Genomic DNA, 17537 nt, shown 5'->3' on the forward strand with positions numbered 1-17537 from the left:
GCACATACTCATTCACCTCTCTCTCTCTCTCTCTCTCTCTCTCTCTCTCTCTCTCTCTCTCTCTCTCTCTCTCTCTCTCTCTCTCTTCCCTCCCTCTCTCTCTCCCCCCCTCCCTCCCCCTCTCTCTCTCTCTCTCATTCCCTAAATCTCTTGCTTTCCTCATTATCTCAAGCTCTCTCAATGTCTCTCACTCTCCCTCTTTTCCAAATCCCCCATTCATAGTCTCTCCTCTCCCCTCCCCCCATCTCCCCCTCCTCCCCCCTCCTCTTTTTAATCCATCTCTCTGTGCTCCAGCGGTATCTCTGATCCGAGCCCCTCGTGTGTTTTTACATCATCATGTTACAGATGGTCACATTGCTTTTTAATGGCGGTTAATATGACGTCAATGCTAAGGAGTTGTATATTTTCTTTCATCTCCACTGATCCTGTTTACATAAAACCCTGTTCAGCCTCTGCGTGGATGTATGCTGGTACTCACTGATGTTGGAGTCAATGGCTTCGACATGAGACAGATGTGCCTTACCCGGTCTCATTAATATAGATCTTCTCGAGAGACACCATCGCCAGTGAGGTGTGCTATGTGTGACTGCCTTTCGAAACCGCTAAGTGATTCATCATAGCAGCTATACTTGCAGATGATGCCTAGAACAAGCCACCGGTCGTAGATACTTATTCATTCACCTATGAGGAGGCTCACGTGGGGTTTGTCTCCCCCTGCAGGTCAGTCAGGGTAATGTCCCAGGTGTGGAGAGCGCGTCCTTGGCCATGGACACAGAGGAGGGGGTGGAGGTTGTCTGGAACGAGGTGCTGTTCTCTGACAGGAAGGTCTTCAAAGCACAGGAGGTAAGTAATCAAGGAAACTCAGATATCTATCACTTTATCCAAAGAGGATTTGGATAAAGTGGATAAATTTGGGCTTTTCTTTATCAGACACATTCAAAAAATGTGCATCAGCCTACTAAACTAAAGCATAAAGCATTGGATTAGCATGTGACCACTGACTACCTCCTCCATGTCTGATCTCTTTCTTGCAGGAGAAGATCAAGGAGATGTTTGAGAACCTGATGCAGGTGGAACATCCGAATATTGTCAAGTTCCACAAGTACTGGCTGGATATGAGGGACAGTCAAGCTCGGGTCTGTGACACATTTCTTTCTTTCTCTCGCTCTCTCTCTTTCTCTCTCTCTCTCTCTCTCTCTCTCTCTCTCTCTCTGCTGTATCACAGCTTATTGCGTCCTTATCTCTTTCCATCCATGTGCCACAGGTCATATTCATTACAGAATACATGTCCTCTGGTAGCTTGAAGCAATTTCTCAAGAAAACCAAGAAAAACCACAAGACTATGAACGTCAAGGTCAGTTTCAGCCCACTTGGTTATGTGCATTCAGTATGCCTCAGTCCACCTTGAAGTGGTGGTAAGACCAGTCTAGGCAGGATTCAGGCCTGCAGGATGGCAGATCTTTATCAACTCGTGCTTTCATAAGCAAATATGTCACTTAGTAGTCACTGGATCCAGTGGAATATGTAATGGTGTGAGACTCATGCTTCTCTGTCATACACCACAGGCATGGAAGAGGTGGTGTACCCAGATACTGTCTGCCCTCAGGTAAGAGCAGCAACACACTATCACTCTTTCCCTAACCCCCCCCCACCACCACCCACCCCTTTTCTTAGTTTCTGCATTTCTCTCTGTTTCTCTTTCCATTTCCCTCTCTCTATATCTTTCTCTTTCTCTTTTCCCTGCTCGTCCTACCTCCCTTCCCTCCAGACCAGATCCATATTATGATCTGAGGAAGCCTCAGGCCATGGTAGACAGTATCGAGGTGTCTGAGCTGATAGATGTGTTTGTTTTCACTTCCTCCCGAGAGACCAAAACCCTTTTGTTGTTTGCTGCCAGTTACCTGCACTCCTGTGACCCGCCTATTATCCATGGCAACCTGACCTGCGATACCATCTTCATCCAACACAACGGCCTTATCAAGATTGGCTCAGGTCTGCCTCCCCATGGGCTTGTTATGTTACTGCCACAAACATTCAGATTTATCACAGTTCCTATATTTAGCTTGTAGATTGAGAATACAACGTACACATTCTTTTTGTACAGTTTCCATTGATACTTGATAATCCAAAAATGAGTCACTAATGTGCTTTATGAAACTGAATAGTACCTTTATTATGCTTTTTCCTCAGTGTGGCACAGACTGTTTGTGAATGGTAAGAACCATATGGTGTTCTGCTCATCATTCTTCTCCTCTTTCTTATCAAACATGTCCCTATCTGTTAGAGGAGAACATCGTAAGGTTAATTTACAGCACAAGATATCTCACAATATCTGATCCCAATGTAGCACCTGGGTGTCTTTGGGAGTTGGGTTTGATTTTCTAGCCGTCTATCTTCCCTCACAACAAGTGTTCCCGGGGGCCAGTGGTAAGGTACGACCTCACCGAGACGAGCAGAGGAACCTGCACTTCTTCTCTCCAGAGTATGGCAGTGAGTGTCCCACCCACCCCTTCTTACATTCACGTTTAATCATTTAGCAGACGCTCTTATCCAGAGCGACTTACAGTAAGTACAGGGACATTCTGCCCAAGGACACAACGTCATTTTGCAGGGACCGGGAATCGAACCGGCAACCTTCTGATTAATAGCCAGCCTCCCTAACCGTTCAGCCATCTGACACTTCTTCCCTCCTCCCCAACATTCTCTGGTTTCCTGACACAGCCTGCATAAACCAGTCAGCTACCTGATAGTGATAACCATCAGTGAATATATCCACAATGGATATAAAATATCGATAAAACGCTAAAGGATGTATGTGTACAACAGTCTAAGTCATGCAGCTGAACAATACATTTGGTATTAGCGTCTGCTCCTCCTTCTGTACTTAATTGACTCTTTTGTTGTTGGAGTCCAAAGGTAACTCTTTCTTGGCTGAATTTAGAATTGTGTTCTCTTTTCCTTTCATCTCTCTCTCTCTCTCTCTCTCTCTCTCTCTCTCTCTCTCTCTTTCACATTTCTAGCAGAGGAGGATGATTATGCCATTGACATCTTCTCTTTTGGGATCTGTGCTCTGGAGGTGAAAGAAACCCACCAACACTCAGCAGATGGACTGTGTGTGTGTGTGTGTTAGTGTGTGTGTGTTAGTGTGGGTGTTTGTGTATGAGCATGCACATATACGTGGCAGATTTGGTCTAAACAAGACTTACTACCTTTGAGATGCCTTCATAGTTGTGCCCAAGTACCGATCATGATCACATGTTCTGTCTGGTCTGTGTTGATGTCCAGATGGCTGTGCTGGAGATCCAAGCCAACGGGGATGCTGTCGTGTCTAAGGAGGCTATCTCCAATGCAGGCCAGTCTCTGGAGGACCCTCTGATGAGAGTGAGTGCAGCACATGGCTTCCTGTCCCAGATACTGACCAGCCAAGCGGCCCAGTCTGATTTCTGCTTGTCAGAGAGCCGTAGACAGTCTGTTTCCTTTAAGCGTTTTTGATAACTTGATTCAGATTGTAAGAACCCAGAGTATGTGTCAGAGTAGGGGGACTTTCAGTTTTACAGCAGCTGCTTATTCCCTGCTGTCTCTCTCTCTCTCTCTCTCTCTCTCTCTCTCTCTCTCTCTCTCTCTCTCTCTCTCTCTCTCTCTCTCTCTCTCTTTCCTTCTGAGCGAGCACGATCCCATGGATCCTACATGCTGCTTAAGCTCTTCTGTCCTCTCTGCCCTGTAGGAGTTCACCCAGTCGTGTGTGCGTCACGAGGCCAAGCTGCGTCCCACTGCCCACGACCTGCTGTTTCACCGCGTGCTGTTTGAGGTCCACTCCCTCAAGCTGCTGGCCGCACACTGCTTCATCAGCAACCAGTGTGAGTCTCTCCATTCTGGGATGTTTAGTTACTTCAAATCTTTCCCCTAAAGGCTTATAAGACTTAAAAGGTCAAAGGTCACCTCCTTGTTTACTGTGCCTTTCTGTAGACCTGCTGCCAGAGAACTGTGTGGAGGAGAAGACCAAGTCCTTCGACCCCAACGCTGTCATGGCGGAAATCAAACACCGCGACCGTGCAGGAGTGCAGCTAAAGTGAGAACACCCCTATGTTACTGTACACCTTCAGGGGCCACCAATAGATGACAAACTTTAATACTTTAAGACTTTGATCAATCTTCACATTATTCTTTTCCACAGGTATTCTCACGTGTCTCCACTGGAGCTGGACAAGTTTCTGGAGGATGTCAAGTAAGTTCCAACTCTTCTCAGTTGATTTCTCTCCTCAGATTGAGTCCCAAGGGCTGTATTCAGCACTGAAATGTTAAACTTAACTGATAAACCTAAACTTAAACTGTCAAACTAAATGGAGAAACTAACGTAATGTTTACTTTTGACCTCCATTTTCTCAGGAATGGGATCTACCCCCTCATGAACTTTGCTTCGTCGCGCCCCCATCCTGTCCCACGTGCCCTGTCTCTGTCTCAGGAGCAGGTGGAGACCGTGAAGACCCCCACCCCAGAACCGCAAGAGACTGAGTCCAGGAAGGTGTGTGTGTGGTGCTTTCTGAATGTGTTTGCGTGTGTGTGGGGTCGTGTGTGGTTGTGTCACACAGTGTCAGTGTTCCAGAGCACTAGGGCTGTAACAATATATTGTGGAACAATATATCGCATTACAACATTTTTACAATATGTATCGTAGAGTTATGGCAATATTTTTACAATATGACGTCCGTTTGATCCTATTGGTTGAGCTACCAGTGCGTGACCTACTCTGCACCTGCGTCATGCGTGCATTCATTGCATTCACAGAAATTAACTGAGTTAACTAAATTGTATGTACAACAAAGAACATTCTTGAAAAAATGTTAATGTTTTGGAAATAAATCTGTTAATTGAATTCCAGTTTCATTTAAAACGTTGTTCAAAATATTGTGATACGTATTGTATCGTACACCCAGTATCATGATACGTATTGTATTGTGAGCTGAGTGTATCGTTACACCCCTACAGAGCACTTCTTACCCATACACACAGTGTGTATGGGTAGGCAGTGTGTGTATGGGTAGGCAGTGTGTGTATGGGTAGGCAGTGTGTGTATGGGTAGGCAGTGTGTGTATGGGTAGGCAGTGTGTGTATGGGTAGGCAGTGTGTGTATGGGTAGGCAGTGTGTGTATGGGTAGGCAGTGTGTGTATGGGTAGGCAGTGTGTGTATGGGTAGGCAGTGTGTGTATGGGTAGGCAGTGTGTGTATGGGTAGGCAGTGTGTGTATGGGTAGGCAGTGTGTGTATGGGTAGGCAGTGTGTGTATGGGTAGGCAGTGTGTGTATGGGTAAGCAGTGTGTGTATGGGTAGGCAGTGTGTGTATGGGTAGGCAGTGTGTGTATGGGTAGGCAGTGTGTGTATGGGTAGGCAGTGTGTGTATGGGTAGGCAGTGTGTGTATGGGTAGGCAGTGTGTGTATGGGTAGGCAGTGTGTGTATGGGTAGGCAGTGTGTGTATGGGTAGGCAGTGTGTGTATGGGTAGGCAGTGTGTGTATGGGTAGGCAGTGTGTGTATGGGTAGGCAGTGTGTGTATGGGTAGGCAGTGTGTGTATGGGTAGGCAGTGTGTGTATGGGTAAGCAGTGTGTGTATGGGTAAGCAGTGTGTGTATGGGTAAGCAGTGGTCTGGAACACTGACAGTCTGCTTGTGTGTTTCAGGTGATCCAGATGCACTGTAACTTGGAATCAAATGAAGAAGGGACCAAAACTCACGTGAGCCAAAAACACAACCTATTTCTAGATGCTAACTGCCATGTTCTTCCTCGGTTTCTCATTAATCATAACATCAGAAATCCATTACAAGGTCTCCATTACACTGTTTCAATAGCTTATTTCATATCCTAATTTATTAAGAAATACACCCCTTGATTAGTACTAAAACAAATCATTTGGTAGCAAATCATTCATAGGCTTATGAAATGAAATGTCCCTTTCTCCGTAGCTGTCTCTGTTTCTGAAGATGGATGACAAGCTGCATAGACAGCTCAGCTGTGACATCCTCCCAAGTGAGTTCACAAGCACACCACCATTATGGTCACTTTTCTTTGTTCGTAAGCATAACCTCTAATTTACCTCTTAACAAATAGTACATGATTTAAATTTGAAGGTATTGTATCTATCTACATGTATCTACATATACATTTGTTTCAATATTTCAGCTGACTGCTCCAAAGACCTTGCCAATGAACTTGTTCACTACGCCTTCATAAGTGAGGTAGGTACATCTACAGACTATTATATATTATTATATATTATAGCTGTCCAATTCCACCCCCTGCCTACCCTGTCGCCTAGAGCAGGCCCTGATGATGTCATACCCCATACAGGAGGACTGTGATAAGCTGGCGGGGTTCCTGGAAGATGCTCTAGGCAAACATCGGCTCAGAGCGCTGGCCTCAGGGAGCACACAGTGAACAGGAACCCCTGTGGAGGCTGGCCCAGAGAGAGGGGCCGTTGGCTTTGACCACTCGTCCCAGAGTGAGAGAGGGGGCAGCAGGCAGGATCAGCCGGGATCAGAGGGGGCCGGGGCCAGCGTGGGTATGGGAGGATTAACACAGGTGGTAGAAGCTGAGCCTGAAGGCCGAGAACATCCTGGGGGGTTTGGAGAGAGCGGGATTGAGCGGAGGCAGGAACAGGAAGCACCTCTGATTGGAGGACTACAGGAGTGATGGCTGTGTTTAACTATCCCACAATGCAGTGGAAGATTGATAACCCCCCACCCTCCCCATCCCCTTGCCTAAAAGGGCTATCATGCCTTAAGATGTCTTCATGACTTTGGCTCTCCATATTGCCACTATTTGAATAGATATATTCCCTTCCAGACATCTGATATGACAGCTACATTTTTACGTGTTCTTTTAATCAAAATCCAAGTTTATAACACCCTAAAATTGTTGTGGTTGGCCACTTATGTAATTCTTTTTACATTTATTTTTATGTTTACCTAATTCAGTCATTACAATTTTATCACAATTTAAAATCCGTCCAACATGCACAGGCAATGCTCACAACAAAGAATTATTTTCCTTGTTTTTTCTTGCTTAACTGTTGTCTGAGCCTTGCACAGTTTTTGTTCACATATGAATGGTCTGTAGAGTACTACTATTCACTTAGGCCAGACACTTTTCTCCCAGCACTGCAAATGCCTCAGTAAGTCTCCATGCATTAGAGGTGATGAGCAATGAGACGATGCCTCTCTTTGCCTGTAAAACTCTTAAAGGGGGTTTCCCTGTGAAAGTCCTCTGAAAGCCAAAGACTTGCAAAGTGCCTAAGATGGCAATCCACATTAGACAAAATACCCATGACCACAGTAGTTTTGATGTAAAGCTTTGGAGGACATTCTCTTGGTAAATATTCTGATACATTACATAGGTTGAATTTGGAGTTAACAGAAAGCTATTCTATTTTATCCACAACATCAGCCTGTGAAAATTGTATGATGTGAAAATCACATATTTGGGAAAGCAGTTCGTTGAATTCTAGTATGTTATTATATCTAATTTGACATCAATAACAGCCCATAACATCTAAAACACTGTAGTGTGTTTGCGTCCTTAGTATGCGTATTACATACTAATAGTAAAGTAATATGTAATACACATGCTAATTTACTATTCTTCAGTAAACTGCCATCACGTAACTCAGAAGATGAAAATTATATTTACATATGTGATATGATACACCTTCTATGATAAAGAGGGCATATAGAGTGAATAAAGTGTTTACAAAAGAGTTTGTCAGCTTGTATGCCAAGGGAGTATCCAATATTCAAAATAATTAATGGCTATGGGATTTTATGCCCCCAAAATTGGGATTTAATTTTCTTTTAGTAAACTGATAAGTTGGGGAAATGGGATTTTGGAAAAGTTTATAAATTGTGAATTTCCCTAATACATTTTGATCCGTATATTCATTCAGTATCCAAATCTGTTAACTGTATGACATTAGCTTGTTACACTGTCTGTGAACCTGCAATATCAAAACAAATTGCACTACTGACTTGTATAGTTTTCGCTTTAAATATTCGGAGTGTCTGACAAGCATTCTGTCAGCTCATCCGTGAGAGAGGAAGCCTTCTCTCACACATGGTGTAGATATGTGAACACTATCTGTAGGGTGTAGATATGTGTTTGTGGCTTTGCAAGAGGTTTACTTTTAACAAACGCGCACAATGGCTCTCAATCTGACCTGATACTTTGCATCTGCATGTCTTAATAACTCAAAAACTGTACAGATTTGTATTATTATTATTATTTCTTCAAGATTGCCTTGTCATTAACATCACCATCGGATCCGAAGGGGAAATGATCAAAAGAAAGAATGTTTAGACTGAAATTAATTCATATCAGTCATTTTTCTGTCATAGTAACTGAACTTCGTCCTAAGTTTGTTGAATGAATGTAAGCTTTGGGTGTGTTCTGCTTAACCCTCTGTTCAATATTGTACTGTGATTGAATCCAATAAAATAATATTATGTGACATGATGAGTTGTGCAGTGTGAATGTGTTTTCTGAACTAAAAACCTTGGACAATGTACGTAATTGTAAGAGGCAGTGATTAGATAAAACTGAAATACCAAGCACTATGATGTATCAAACCTGGCAACCAAACTGTTCAACGCTTACGCTAGCTCTCGCGACGACCAGTTCTGTGTGTTTAGGATCTCGCGACGCTTAGCTCTTGCCCGCTTACAACAGTCGTCGGCCCTCTCGAGAAGGTGTGCTTCATGGCGGTGACGGAGGTTGCGGTAAATAGATAAAAGTTATTTTAATGCACAAGTTACAATTCAAACTGTTGCGATTTCATTTGCATTGTTTCTCACATTGATGTTATTTTATGTACTGTATCTAAAAATCAGCTTGCGAATTTTCTTCGCACGAACAATGCTTGCTAGATGGAAAAGTAATGCTAACTAACTAGCCATGACGACGAGGCCCGTGTTGGATGCAGACGAGACGGCAATAGTAGGCAATGGCCATTTGGAAGATAGGAAGTTATGGTTAGACCGTTAGGTTGTTGTAGCGGATAACTATGGCCAAAGAAGTGCAATGTATTATTTCGTATTAATATAACCTATAAAATACGTTATGCCATTTTTGGCTAGCTAGCATGGGTACTTGTTATCTTGTATTGATACACAACGGTAGCAAGTTAGCAATTTTTTGGAGCTAATGCTATGGAGCCCATTCAATTATGTGTTGCCTAGAGTCAAAGTTAGCTGGCTGTAGCGAACGTCATGCCGCTGGTTATGGCTTTGTTAGTCTGAAAGCATTTTCTTTTCCTCAGAATTTGCTGAATTGTTAAGGTCCCCCCCATCAGTCTTGCCTGGGGGTTATCCTACCTCTGGTGGTCCCAGCGATAAACAGGTTGTAGGTAAGGAGCATTGTCTCTTTTTATAGCTAGCTATCTAGCCTAGCTATAAAATGCTAGGTGGGTTTGGCGCTTGGTGAACGCTGCGATCAATCGGGACAATTCCGGTAGCAAGCTAGGTAGTTGCTTACTTAAAATGAGTAGTTAGCTACTACATGTATGTCCTGACTTTTGTATTTTAACTTGGGTGTGATACGTTAAAGCGTATCAAAAGTTAAATTTCGTGACGATGCGTGTGGGTTGTTTCGTCTGATTCCCATGCGGCCACAGTAGCAAGCTAACGTTTTCCTCTTTTTTTCTTGTATGTATTAAAAATAATAATGTGTATATATATATATATATATTTATAAATAAAAATACTTTGTGCGCTTATTCAGGGAGGCACAACTGTGATGATGGAGAATGGACAGGGCACAGGCTCTAAGCTTGGCCTGCCGCCTCTCACCCCAGAGCAGCAGGAGGCGCTTCAGAGGGTAAGGACTGCCTCTCGAGCACCCAGGTTGTATACATAATGATGTCGCTGTCTAATCGCAACCCCATTTTGTTCTCTTTTGGGTAATGTAGTTCCCATGGAGCAAAGTTTTATCCACACCTGTAAAAACATTTTTGCCTCGTTTCTCTTATGATTCAGGCAAAGAAGTATGCTATGGAACAAAGCATTAAAAGTGTCTTGGTGAAACAGACCATCGCCCACCAGCAACAGCAGCTCACCAATTTGCAGGTGAGACATGCTCACGGCCTTTTAATTTCACACTATAATAAAACTCCATGCCCTTGATTATGTTCTTATGTCTTGTAAACAACTTCAACGCTTAGACCATATCACGCATAGTAATGTGTAATAAGGGACCATTTTAAATCAAGATATGAGCCTTTATTTACCTTTTCTCTATACACCCATCAACCTGGGTTGTTAAATTATTCGATTACAGCTCCATCTAGGCCCTCAAATTTTAATTGCTTTGTTTTGCAAGGTAGCAATTCTTATTGCAACAAATACAAGAATTGCATGTACATTACACACTGTTATAGCTAATTAAGCAGCTCTTTGCTCAGGATGATGGGAGGGCAGGAGTGTCTTTTCTTGCTTCTGCACTTCTTCATCAGGAGGACATCATGAGGACGACAGTGCTGGAACATATTGAAAGCTTTGCATTTTCGTCTCCATTATAGCTTTTTAATGTTTCTTACTGGGGTAATGTTATGGGGTTATAGGACTAGTTGGGTGTAGAAGGAAATAAAATAGTTGTCTAGATTGAGGATGTACAGGGCACTGTCCGTTACTGAATGTCTTAAAGATTGTCTTAGAAAGAAAAGCTAGTCGATATATCTAACCCACCTTTCAGTACTTTTTTCGTCTTTACTGTCTTTCAGATGGCAGCAGTGACAATGGGCTTTGGAGATCCTCTCTCACCGTTACAATCGGTCAATAGATTATTAAACCTTTTTTTTCTGTGCGCATTCCTGAATATACATTTAGTCATTTAGCAGACGCTCTTATCCAGAGCGACTTACAGTGAGTACAGGCCGGGAATCGAACTGGCAACCTTCAGATTACTAGCCCGATTCCCTAACCGCTCAGCCACCTGACTCCAGATGATATACAAAAGAACTGTTACCCTTCTTCTCTGGCCTTTAGGTTTACTGTCCATAGCAGACGACCAAAGAATGCATATTTCAAAAGAAGACACGGTTTTAATTGCAATGAGACATTTAGCAACCAAATATTGTGGTGTTCAGTTTAAAAGCTGAAATGCTATATAGCACTTCAACTTCTGATGATAACTATTGGTTATGTACTTTATAGATATCCATAGCAAAATTTCACATTCATACTGTATTTGATATTTTAAACTTACATTAGTCTAATCTCCCAGTATGGATAATCACATTGTAATCTAGAATGACGAATCAAGATGATGTTATGTACACTGATGCAGAAATCCATGTCTTTTTTATAAATATGCAGCAACATGGCATGATTTCCAAAGACAAATCTAGACATAGGGCTAAAGAGGGCTAATGGTCTCTTTCAAATCTTAGACCTGACAGGAATCCCTCTTTGGCCATCTTCAAATTAATGCTGTTTATGAAACCAGTTAGACACCCCTTTTCTAGTCACAGATCAGTTTGTTTTCCTGTTGGTGATTAAAGGTGTGGTTGACAGGCCTGACTAGACTGCTTTCAGTGGTAAACAACCCCTCCTCTTAGAGGCTTAAGACGTAAGTGTGAAATGCATTTGAGGCCTTATTCTGGATGCCACTCCCCTGATTTAGGTGTTGATTTAATTTTGGTACATGTGTTAGTTCCTGAATTGCATCCCTGGACTAAAGGTTAGTCTCAGGAACAATGTTATAGTGAGGTGTAGGCATGCCCAGCACTTAAGTGCTTTCATTCATACATATGTACTAGTGGAAAAAGTCAAATGCATGTCAATTTCTCTTGGTAGATTCTAAATTGAAATTAATTGCCAAATCACGGCTGTTTGATCGATAGTCCCAAATACTGAGTGAGACATTGGCCTTAATATCTTAAGTTAGGGATAGCAAAATGAATGTAAAACAGACAAAATAATCACATAGATTGATGTGTGTGTGTGTGTGGTTTCTCTGAGCCTGTAAATCATCCCGGTGTGTGTTTCTCCTGGTCCCCAGGTGGCAGCCCAGCGGCAGCGTGCTCTGGCCATCATGTGTAGGGTGTACGTGGGCTCCATCTACTATGAGCTGGGGGAGGACACCATCAGACAGGCCTTTGCCCCCTTCGGCCCCATCAAGAGCATCGACATGTCCTGGGATTCTGTGACTATGAAACACAAGGTGGGTTCGGTCTGTCACCTGTGCGGGGGGGGGGGGTGAGCAGCTGATGATGATGACATTTAATTGGTGGATCAAGGTTAATTGAAAAGCTCGAAGGAGCGGCATGTTAAACTGTGTCCCAGACGAGACACATCCACCGTTGGTTTCGATATGAGGTTGGTTTGGTTTGTGTCCTATGCATGTCTCTGTGTCTATGCAGGGTTTTGCCTTTGTGGAGTATGATGTGCCGGAGGCTGCACAGCTAGCTCTGGAGCAGATGAACTCAGTCATGCTCGGGGGGAGGAACATCAAGGTGAGTGACCCGGAGTGACTGCCTGGAGGACCAATCGGAACAGGGCTTTCATTCCTTTAACCCTCTTTTTTTCCCCCCTGTTTAAGTTTGGGGCTCCTCAAGCCCACCTGGAAGCATAAGTACCATTCCACTGCTTGTTGTGTAACTGAATTACCTTGTGAATTTACTACTAATTGGTGTCACTTAAACTGTCTGAAAGAATCTAAAGTCACTCTCATTTTTCTTTCTTTGCTTGTGTTCGTGTCCATGTCGTTTACAGGTGCGTGCAAGTTTCCCTGCGTGTATGCGTGTGTGGGTGATATCGTGTCTCCCTGTGTGTGTGTGTGTGTGTGTGTGTGTGTTCTGCTTCCATGGTGTCACCACATTGTCTTAGTGACCCGTTCCAGTAGGATGCCCTGCAGCGCGTGGCGCTGCTCTGTGTCCAAGATGTGCTGATGATGGGCTGCGCCTGGTTGGTGTTGCTTGGCCGCCCCACCTGCAGCACAGATCCTGTACAAATTCGCCGTGCGCGTCTGTCGTAGGGACCTCGTCCGAGGCTAGGGACCCTTAGTTAGCCAGGCAGCCTTCGACCGAGGCTCAGTCCACTCACCTCGCCTCCTTCTCAAAACTTATTGGGGGACAAGATCCAAGGGACTGGCCCCTTGGACCCTCTTCCACAATCCTCTTTGGGGAGGCGACGAGGAGAGAGGAAGTTAGGGTAGGCTCCCTTTGTTTTGGTGAACTGCGTGACCACTAGCTTGTCTTTAGCTGCAGCTCTCATCTCAGGTGTCTTGTACATGCCCTTCTGGTCTGGTCAGTGGTGAGTTGGAATGTCTTATGGACATAACTCATTACAGCAGCTGTGGAGAAAGCCATGATGTCTGTTACCAAGGCACATGCTTATGTAGATTTGTCAGCGTAGATTAAGAAATTGGGTATTTTTCTTTGCCGAAGAACTTGGATTTGGATGTAGATCGCAGTTTGCAATGTAGAAATTGGTTTGTCAAGAGCAAGTCATTTTCAGTTTTTAGAACTGAGTCCATCTTGTCAAATTGCAATTCTCATGAACTTGCCACAACTTTAACAGGGTGGTGTGGTGGAGATGCAGCTAAGCCAGGCTAGTTGACCCTTTGCGGCCATTTTGGTGGTAGTCCTCGGTTTATAGTGAATCTCTCCAGTCTCCTTCTATGGCCTCCTATTGCGTTCCTGCGAGTGGAAGAAAACGTAGGCGTTTTCTGAAGCTATGACCCGTCATTCAGTGGCCCTGTGCTGGTATGATCTGTGCTGTAGGTGGGGCGGCCAAGTAACATCGGTCAGGCGCAACCCATCATTGACCAGCTGGCAGAGGAGGCGCGCGCCTTCAACCGGATCTACGTGGCATCCGTCCACCCCGACCTCTCGGATGAGGACATCAAGAGTGTATTTGAGGCCTTTGGAAGGATCAAGTCCTGCACGTTAGCCAGAGACCCCACCACGGGAAGGCACAGGAGCTTTGGCTTCATCGGTGAGCAGGGAGGCCCCCAAACCCCCCCTCTGCGAGCCCTCAAGAAGTCCTGTTGTTCTGCGTTGGTCATTTTGAACACTAACCCCCCCCCCCCCCCCCCCCGTCTGTTCCTGACCCCTGACAGAGTATGAGAAGCCCCAGTCCTCCCTGGACGCAGTGTCCTCCATGAACCTCTTTGACCTAGGGGGTCAGTACCTGCGGGTGGGGAAGGCCGTGACCCCGCCCATGCCTCTCCTCACCCCCACAACCCCCGGCGGTTTGCCCCCGGCAGCAGCCGTTGCCGCGGCAGCAGCAACCGCTAAGATTACGGCCCAGGCAAGTATGAATCCCTTCCAAAGGGATCTAATGGCCTTCCAGGTAAATATAACTCAGATTTAGCGAGATATGACTATCACCCACACAGAGTAAATGTTAAACATAGCCTGTTTGGGAAGATCATTTGTATCAATGAACAGCTTACTGGTCATGAATCCCAGAGCTCTGTAAATAATTTTAATTGGTTGGGAAATTGATGATTACATTCTGAGTAGTATGTGTCTGCTTACATTTAAATGTGCAGTGCCGTGTTTTAGGGAATGTAGTCATAGTTGCCGTACTACTTTTTTTCCTACCTTTTGCTCAACACGCACAGGAAGTGCATCCCCTAAGGCCAAAGCTTATCCACTTTCTGTCATAAGTACTGATGATACTGGGCATTTAGACTCTCCTCATGATCTAATTACTAGCGTTACAAGTTAATGAGCCCCTTGAGTCTCCTAGCTCAAGCAACCATGCTCTCTTTTCACAGCTTTCTGTTTCAGTTGCACATTGATAAACAGCTTATTACTAAATATATATATTTTTTTTATAGAAGTCAGTCAATGTAGCAAAGTAGTGAAAATCAGAACAGTATGTATTGATGTCGACACTTGCTTCAGGAATCTAGTTTAGTTATTATTTATTAATGGAGGACAGGTAAGAATTGCAAAGATGAGTGTTATGTGCCAATACTGTGTGATTTGACTGTGCTGCCTTGCTTGTCTGTGTTTTCCCTGCTAATGTCTCCGGCCCCCCCTCTCTCAAGGAGGCTGTAGCCGGGGCGTCAGTCCTGGGGGCGCTGGCAGCGCCCCAGCTCCTGGGCCAGCAGATGGGCATACCTCAAGCTGTCATGGCTGCCCAGGCTCCAGGCGTCATCACAGGTGTGTACCTGACCATGTTCAAGTAAACCAGACCTGGGTCCGTTTTATTACATTGCCATGAAACCAACGGATGATTTCATTTTTAGAGTAATTATAATACGTATTGATATACTTTTATTTATATATGTGTGTATATATATATATATATGTATACACCACATCTGGAGTGCTCACTGTTACCCCACCCCTAGGTGTGTAGAGATTCAGTGAAATCTACTCTAAAACTGACTCATCTGGCTTTGAAAATGTTTACTTAGTAAATGCCACTTGACTTAGGCCAGTCAAGATTACAATTAAAATTATTTTTTGGGGGGGAACCTCATTCGTGGAGATTAATGATGCTTCACTTTGGGGACCAATTAGCGTTCTGTTACTCCTGATGAAACAGGATGGGGAATAGCAAAGCAGGGAGCTTTGCTATTCCCTCTGCTTACTGCTGATGGATAGCTATATTTTTATACTTGGTATCTCGAGTGACTACTGTATTCACAGTTGGGGTGTGGAGTCGGTGTTTGAGTTTTTACAATGCTGGTTCCAAATTGTACTTTTAAAACTGTTCCGGTGCCTGAACCAATCTGCGTTCTGATTCGATAGGGTTTCAATACCCAACCCTAGTGTGAAGTGATACATCAGTTTGGTTTCTTCATTGGAACAATCTCCTAAATTGAAACACACCCTTTGTACCAGAAACTAGGCCTCTATGAGTTAAGACTTGTATATTCCTGGTGTCTGACTTGTATGACCACCTCCCCCTCCTGAGGTGTGACTCCAGCGCGCCCCCCCATGCCAGTGCTGCCCCAGGTGGGCCTGGTGAACCCAGTGCTGGCCTCACCCCCAGTCCTGTCCAACCCTACCCTGGCGGGAGGCCCCAACGCCCTGCAGGAGCTGAAGAAGAAAGAGAAGGAGGAGGAGCTTCAGCAGGATGGGACGGGCCAGGAGATGTTGAGTGACCAGGAACACATGAGCATCTCGGGAAGCAGTGCCAGACACATGGTCATGCAGAAGCTGCTGAGGAAGTCAGAGGTGAGGGGGAGGAGCTGGGTGAACCTCGTTTGTGCGTCAGTTGTTTTGTTGATAAAAAAATATATATTTATATTATCTCAAGGGGATTATTTTCAATTGTTGACAAATTTGAGTGGAAACTAAGTCTAGTGATGGTTCCTGATCCTCTGTTTGTCCGCACCTCTTTAGTCCACAGTGATGGTGTTGCGAAACATGGTGGGTCCCGAGGACATCGATGATGATCTGGAGGGAGAGGTCACGGAGGAGTGTGGCAAGTTTGGAGCTGTGAACAGAGTCATCATCTACCAGGAGAAGCAGGGAGAGGAGGAGGATGCAGAAGTCATTGTCAAGATCTTCGTGGAGTTCTCCATGGCCTCTGAGATGAACAAGGCCATCCAGGCCCTCAATGATCGCTGGTTCGGGGGCCGTAAGGTTGTGGCAGAGGTGTATGACCAAGAGCGTTTCAACAGCAGTGACCTCTCTGCATAAACTGTCTGAAATGGCCACTTAGCACCCATTCTATCCATTACTCAAGGCTCAAACGAATGTCAGTCAGTGCTGATGCTTGAGATGTGGGGCTCCTTTTTAACTTGTAATTATTTTTTTTATTGATGTCGATATTAATATTATTCATAGTTCCTCTTCAGGAATTGGTTTAAATGAATTTTGCGCCTCATGGATTTTGTTTTGTCACAAGTGAGACTTTCTTTTTTTGTATTTTCAGGTTTTCGTAATCAGATCTTGAGAAATTTTGACTAGATATTCCCAAAGTTTGCTCATATTTCCTCTTCTAACAATGTTGTGTCTCTTAAAAGTTTGAGGTATTGGTTCTGGTTTCTCCACAAAATAAATTCTTCAAGTATAATTTTGGGGGTGATTTTTCTGTCTGACTTAATGTCGTTTTATAAAACATTTACAGATACACAATTCAGGTACTGAATTTAAAGAGATGGAAAAAAAGGGATTTTATAATTTTTCAATAAAACATTTTTTCCATTTTAGTATCACTTAAACGACAAGTAAAAAGTGTATAGGGGTGCTAATTCGATAATGAACGTTCCGTGGTTATTTTGACAGCAGAGGGCACTATCGGATAACTATTACACTCCAAAGTGATGTAAGGGCATCCCAAACCGTAAGGGTTGCTGTTAGACGTGTCTTGAGGAATAAGAGCAGGGAGAACTACTCGGTGCACATTCAAACCGGGACAGCTGGTGTTGCAGGGCGGGATTTGCATTCAGTTTACTATTTGTGTTATTTTAGTCAACCCTGCACCCGATAACACTAGTAAGGTCGAGGATTTAAATTTTATTATTATACGCTTAGACTGATTATTTGAGCTTTCCTCTTGTCTTAAATAGTTCAGCTGGAATATAAAACGAA

The 17537-nt window shown here is 44.1% G+C and overlaps 2 protein-coding genes across 9 annotated transcripts; both read left to right on the forward strand.

Annotated features, from left to right (window-relative positions):
- The first annotated feature begins 522 nt into the window (after window positions 1-522).
- LOC136939505 (nuclear receptor-binding protein 2-like) lies at window positions 523-8497 on the forward strand. Of its 4 annotated transcripts, none has more exons than XM_067232122.1 (18): window positions 523-571; window positions 721-843; window positions 1035-1136; window positions 1265-1354; window positions 1566-1606; window positions 1898-1992; window positions 2191-2214; window positions 2368-2490; window positions 3021-3076; window positions 3286-3381; window positions 3725-3857; window positions 3967-4069; window positions 4175-4225; window positions 4387-4522; window positions 5673-5726; window positions 5956-6019; window positions 6173-6228; window positions 6341-8497. In XM_067232122.1, exons 2-18 carry the CDS (start codon window positions 766-768, stop codon window positions 6425-6427), a joined length of 1389 nt encoding a protein of 462 aa, XP_067088223.1. In that variant the 5' UTR covers window positions 523-571; window positions 721-765; the 3' UTR covers window positions 6428-8497. The 4 variants fall into 4 exon arrangements, with proteins under 4 accessions (XP_067088223.1, XP_067088224.1, XP_067088225.1 ...); XM_067232123.1 differs by having other exon boundaries at window positions 3024-3076; XM_067232124.1 differs by having other exon boundaries at window positions 2386-2490.
- A 210-nt stretch (window positions 8498-8707) lies between these two features.
- LOC136939504 (poly(U)-binding-splicing factor PUF60-like) lies at window positions 8708-17019 on the forward strand. Of its 5 annotated transcripts, XM_067232117.1 has the most exons (12): window positions 8708-8760; window positions 9300-9386; window positions 9761-9856; window positions 10015-10104; window positions 10758-10808; window positions 12038-12199; window positions 12399-12491; window positions 13761-13974; window positions 14099-14331; window positions 15038-15152; window positions 15913-16175; window positions 16344-17019. In XM_067232117.1, exons 3-12 carry the CDS (start codon window positions 9776-9778, stop codon window positions 16641-16643), a joined length of 1602 nt encoding a protein of 533 aa, XP_067088218.1. In that variant the 5' UTR covers window positions 8708-8760; window positions 9300-9386; window positions 9761-9775; the 3' UTR covers window positions 16644-17019. The 5 variants fall into 5 exon arrangements, with proteins under 5 accessions (XP_067088218.1, XP_067088216.1, XP_067088217.1 ...); XM_067232115.1 differs by lacking the exon at window positions 9300-9386 and having other exon boundaries at window positions 8714-8760; XM_067232116.1 differs by lacking the exon at window positions 9300-9386 and having other exon boundaries at window positions 8714-8760; window positions 15925-16175.
- Window positions 17020-17537: the final 518 nt, after the last annotated feature.

Source organism: Osmerus mordax, unplaced genomic scaffold (genome assembly GCF_038355195.1).
Source record: "Osmerus mordax isolate fOsmMor3 unplaced genomic scaffold, fOsmMor3.pri Scaffold_203, whole genome shotgun sequence".
Taxonomy (NCBI): domain Eukaryota; kingdom Metazoa; phylum Chordata; class Actinopteri; order Osmeriformes; family Osmeridae; genus Osmerus; species Osmerus mordax.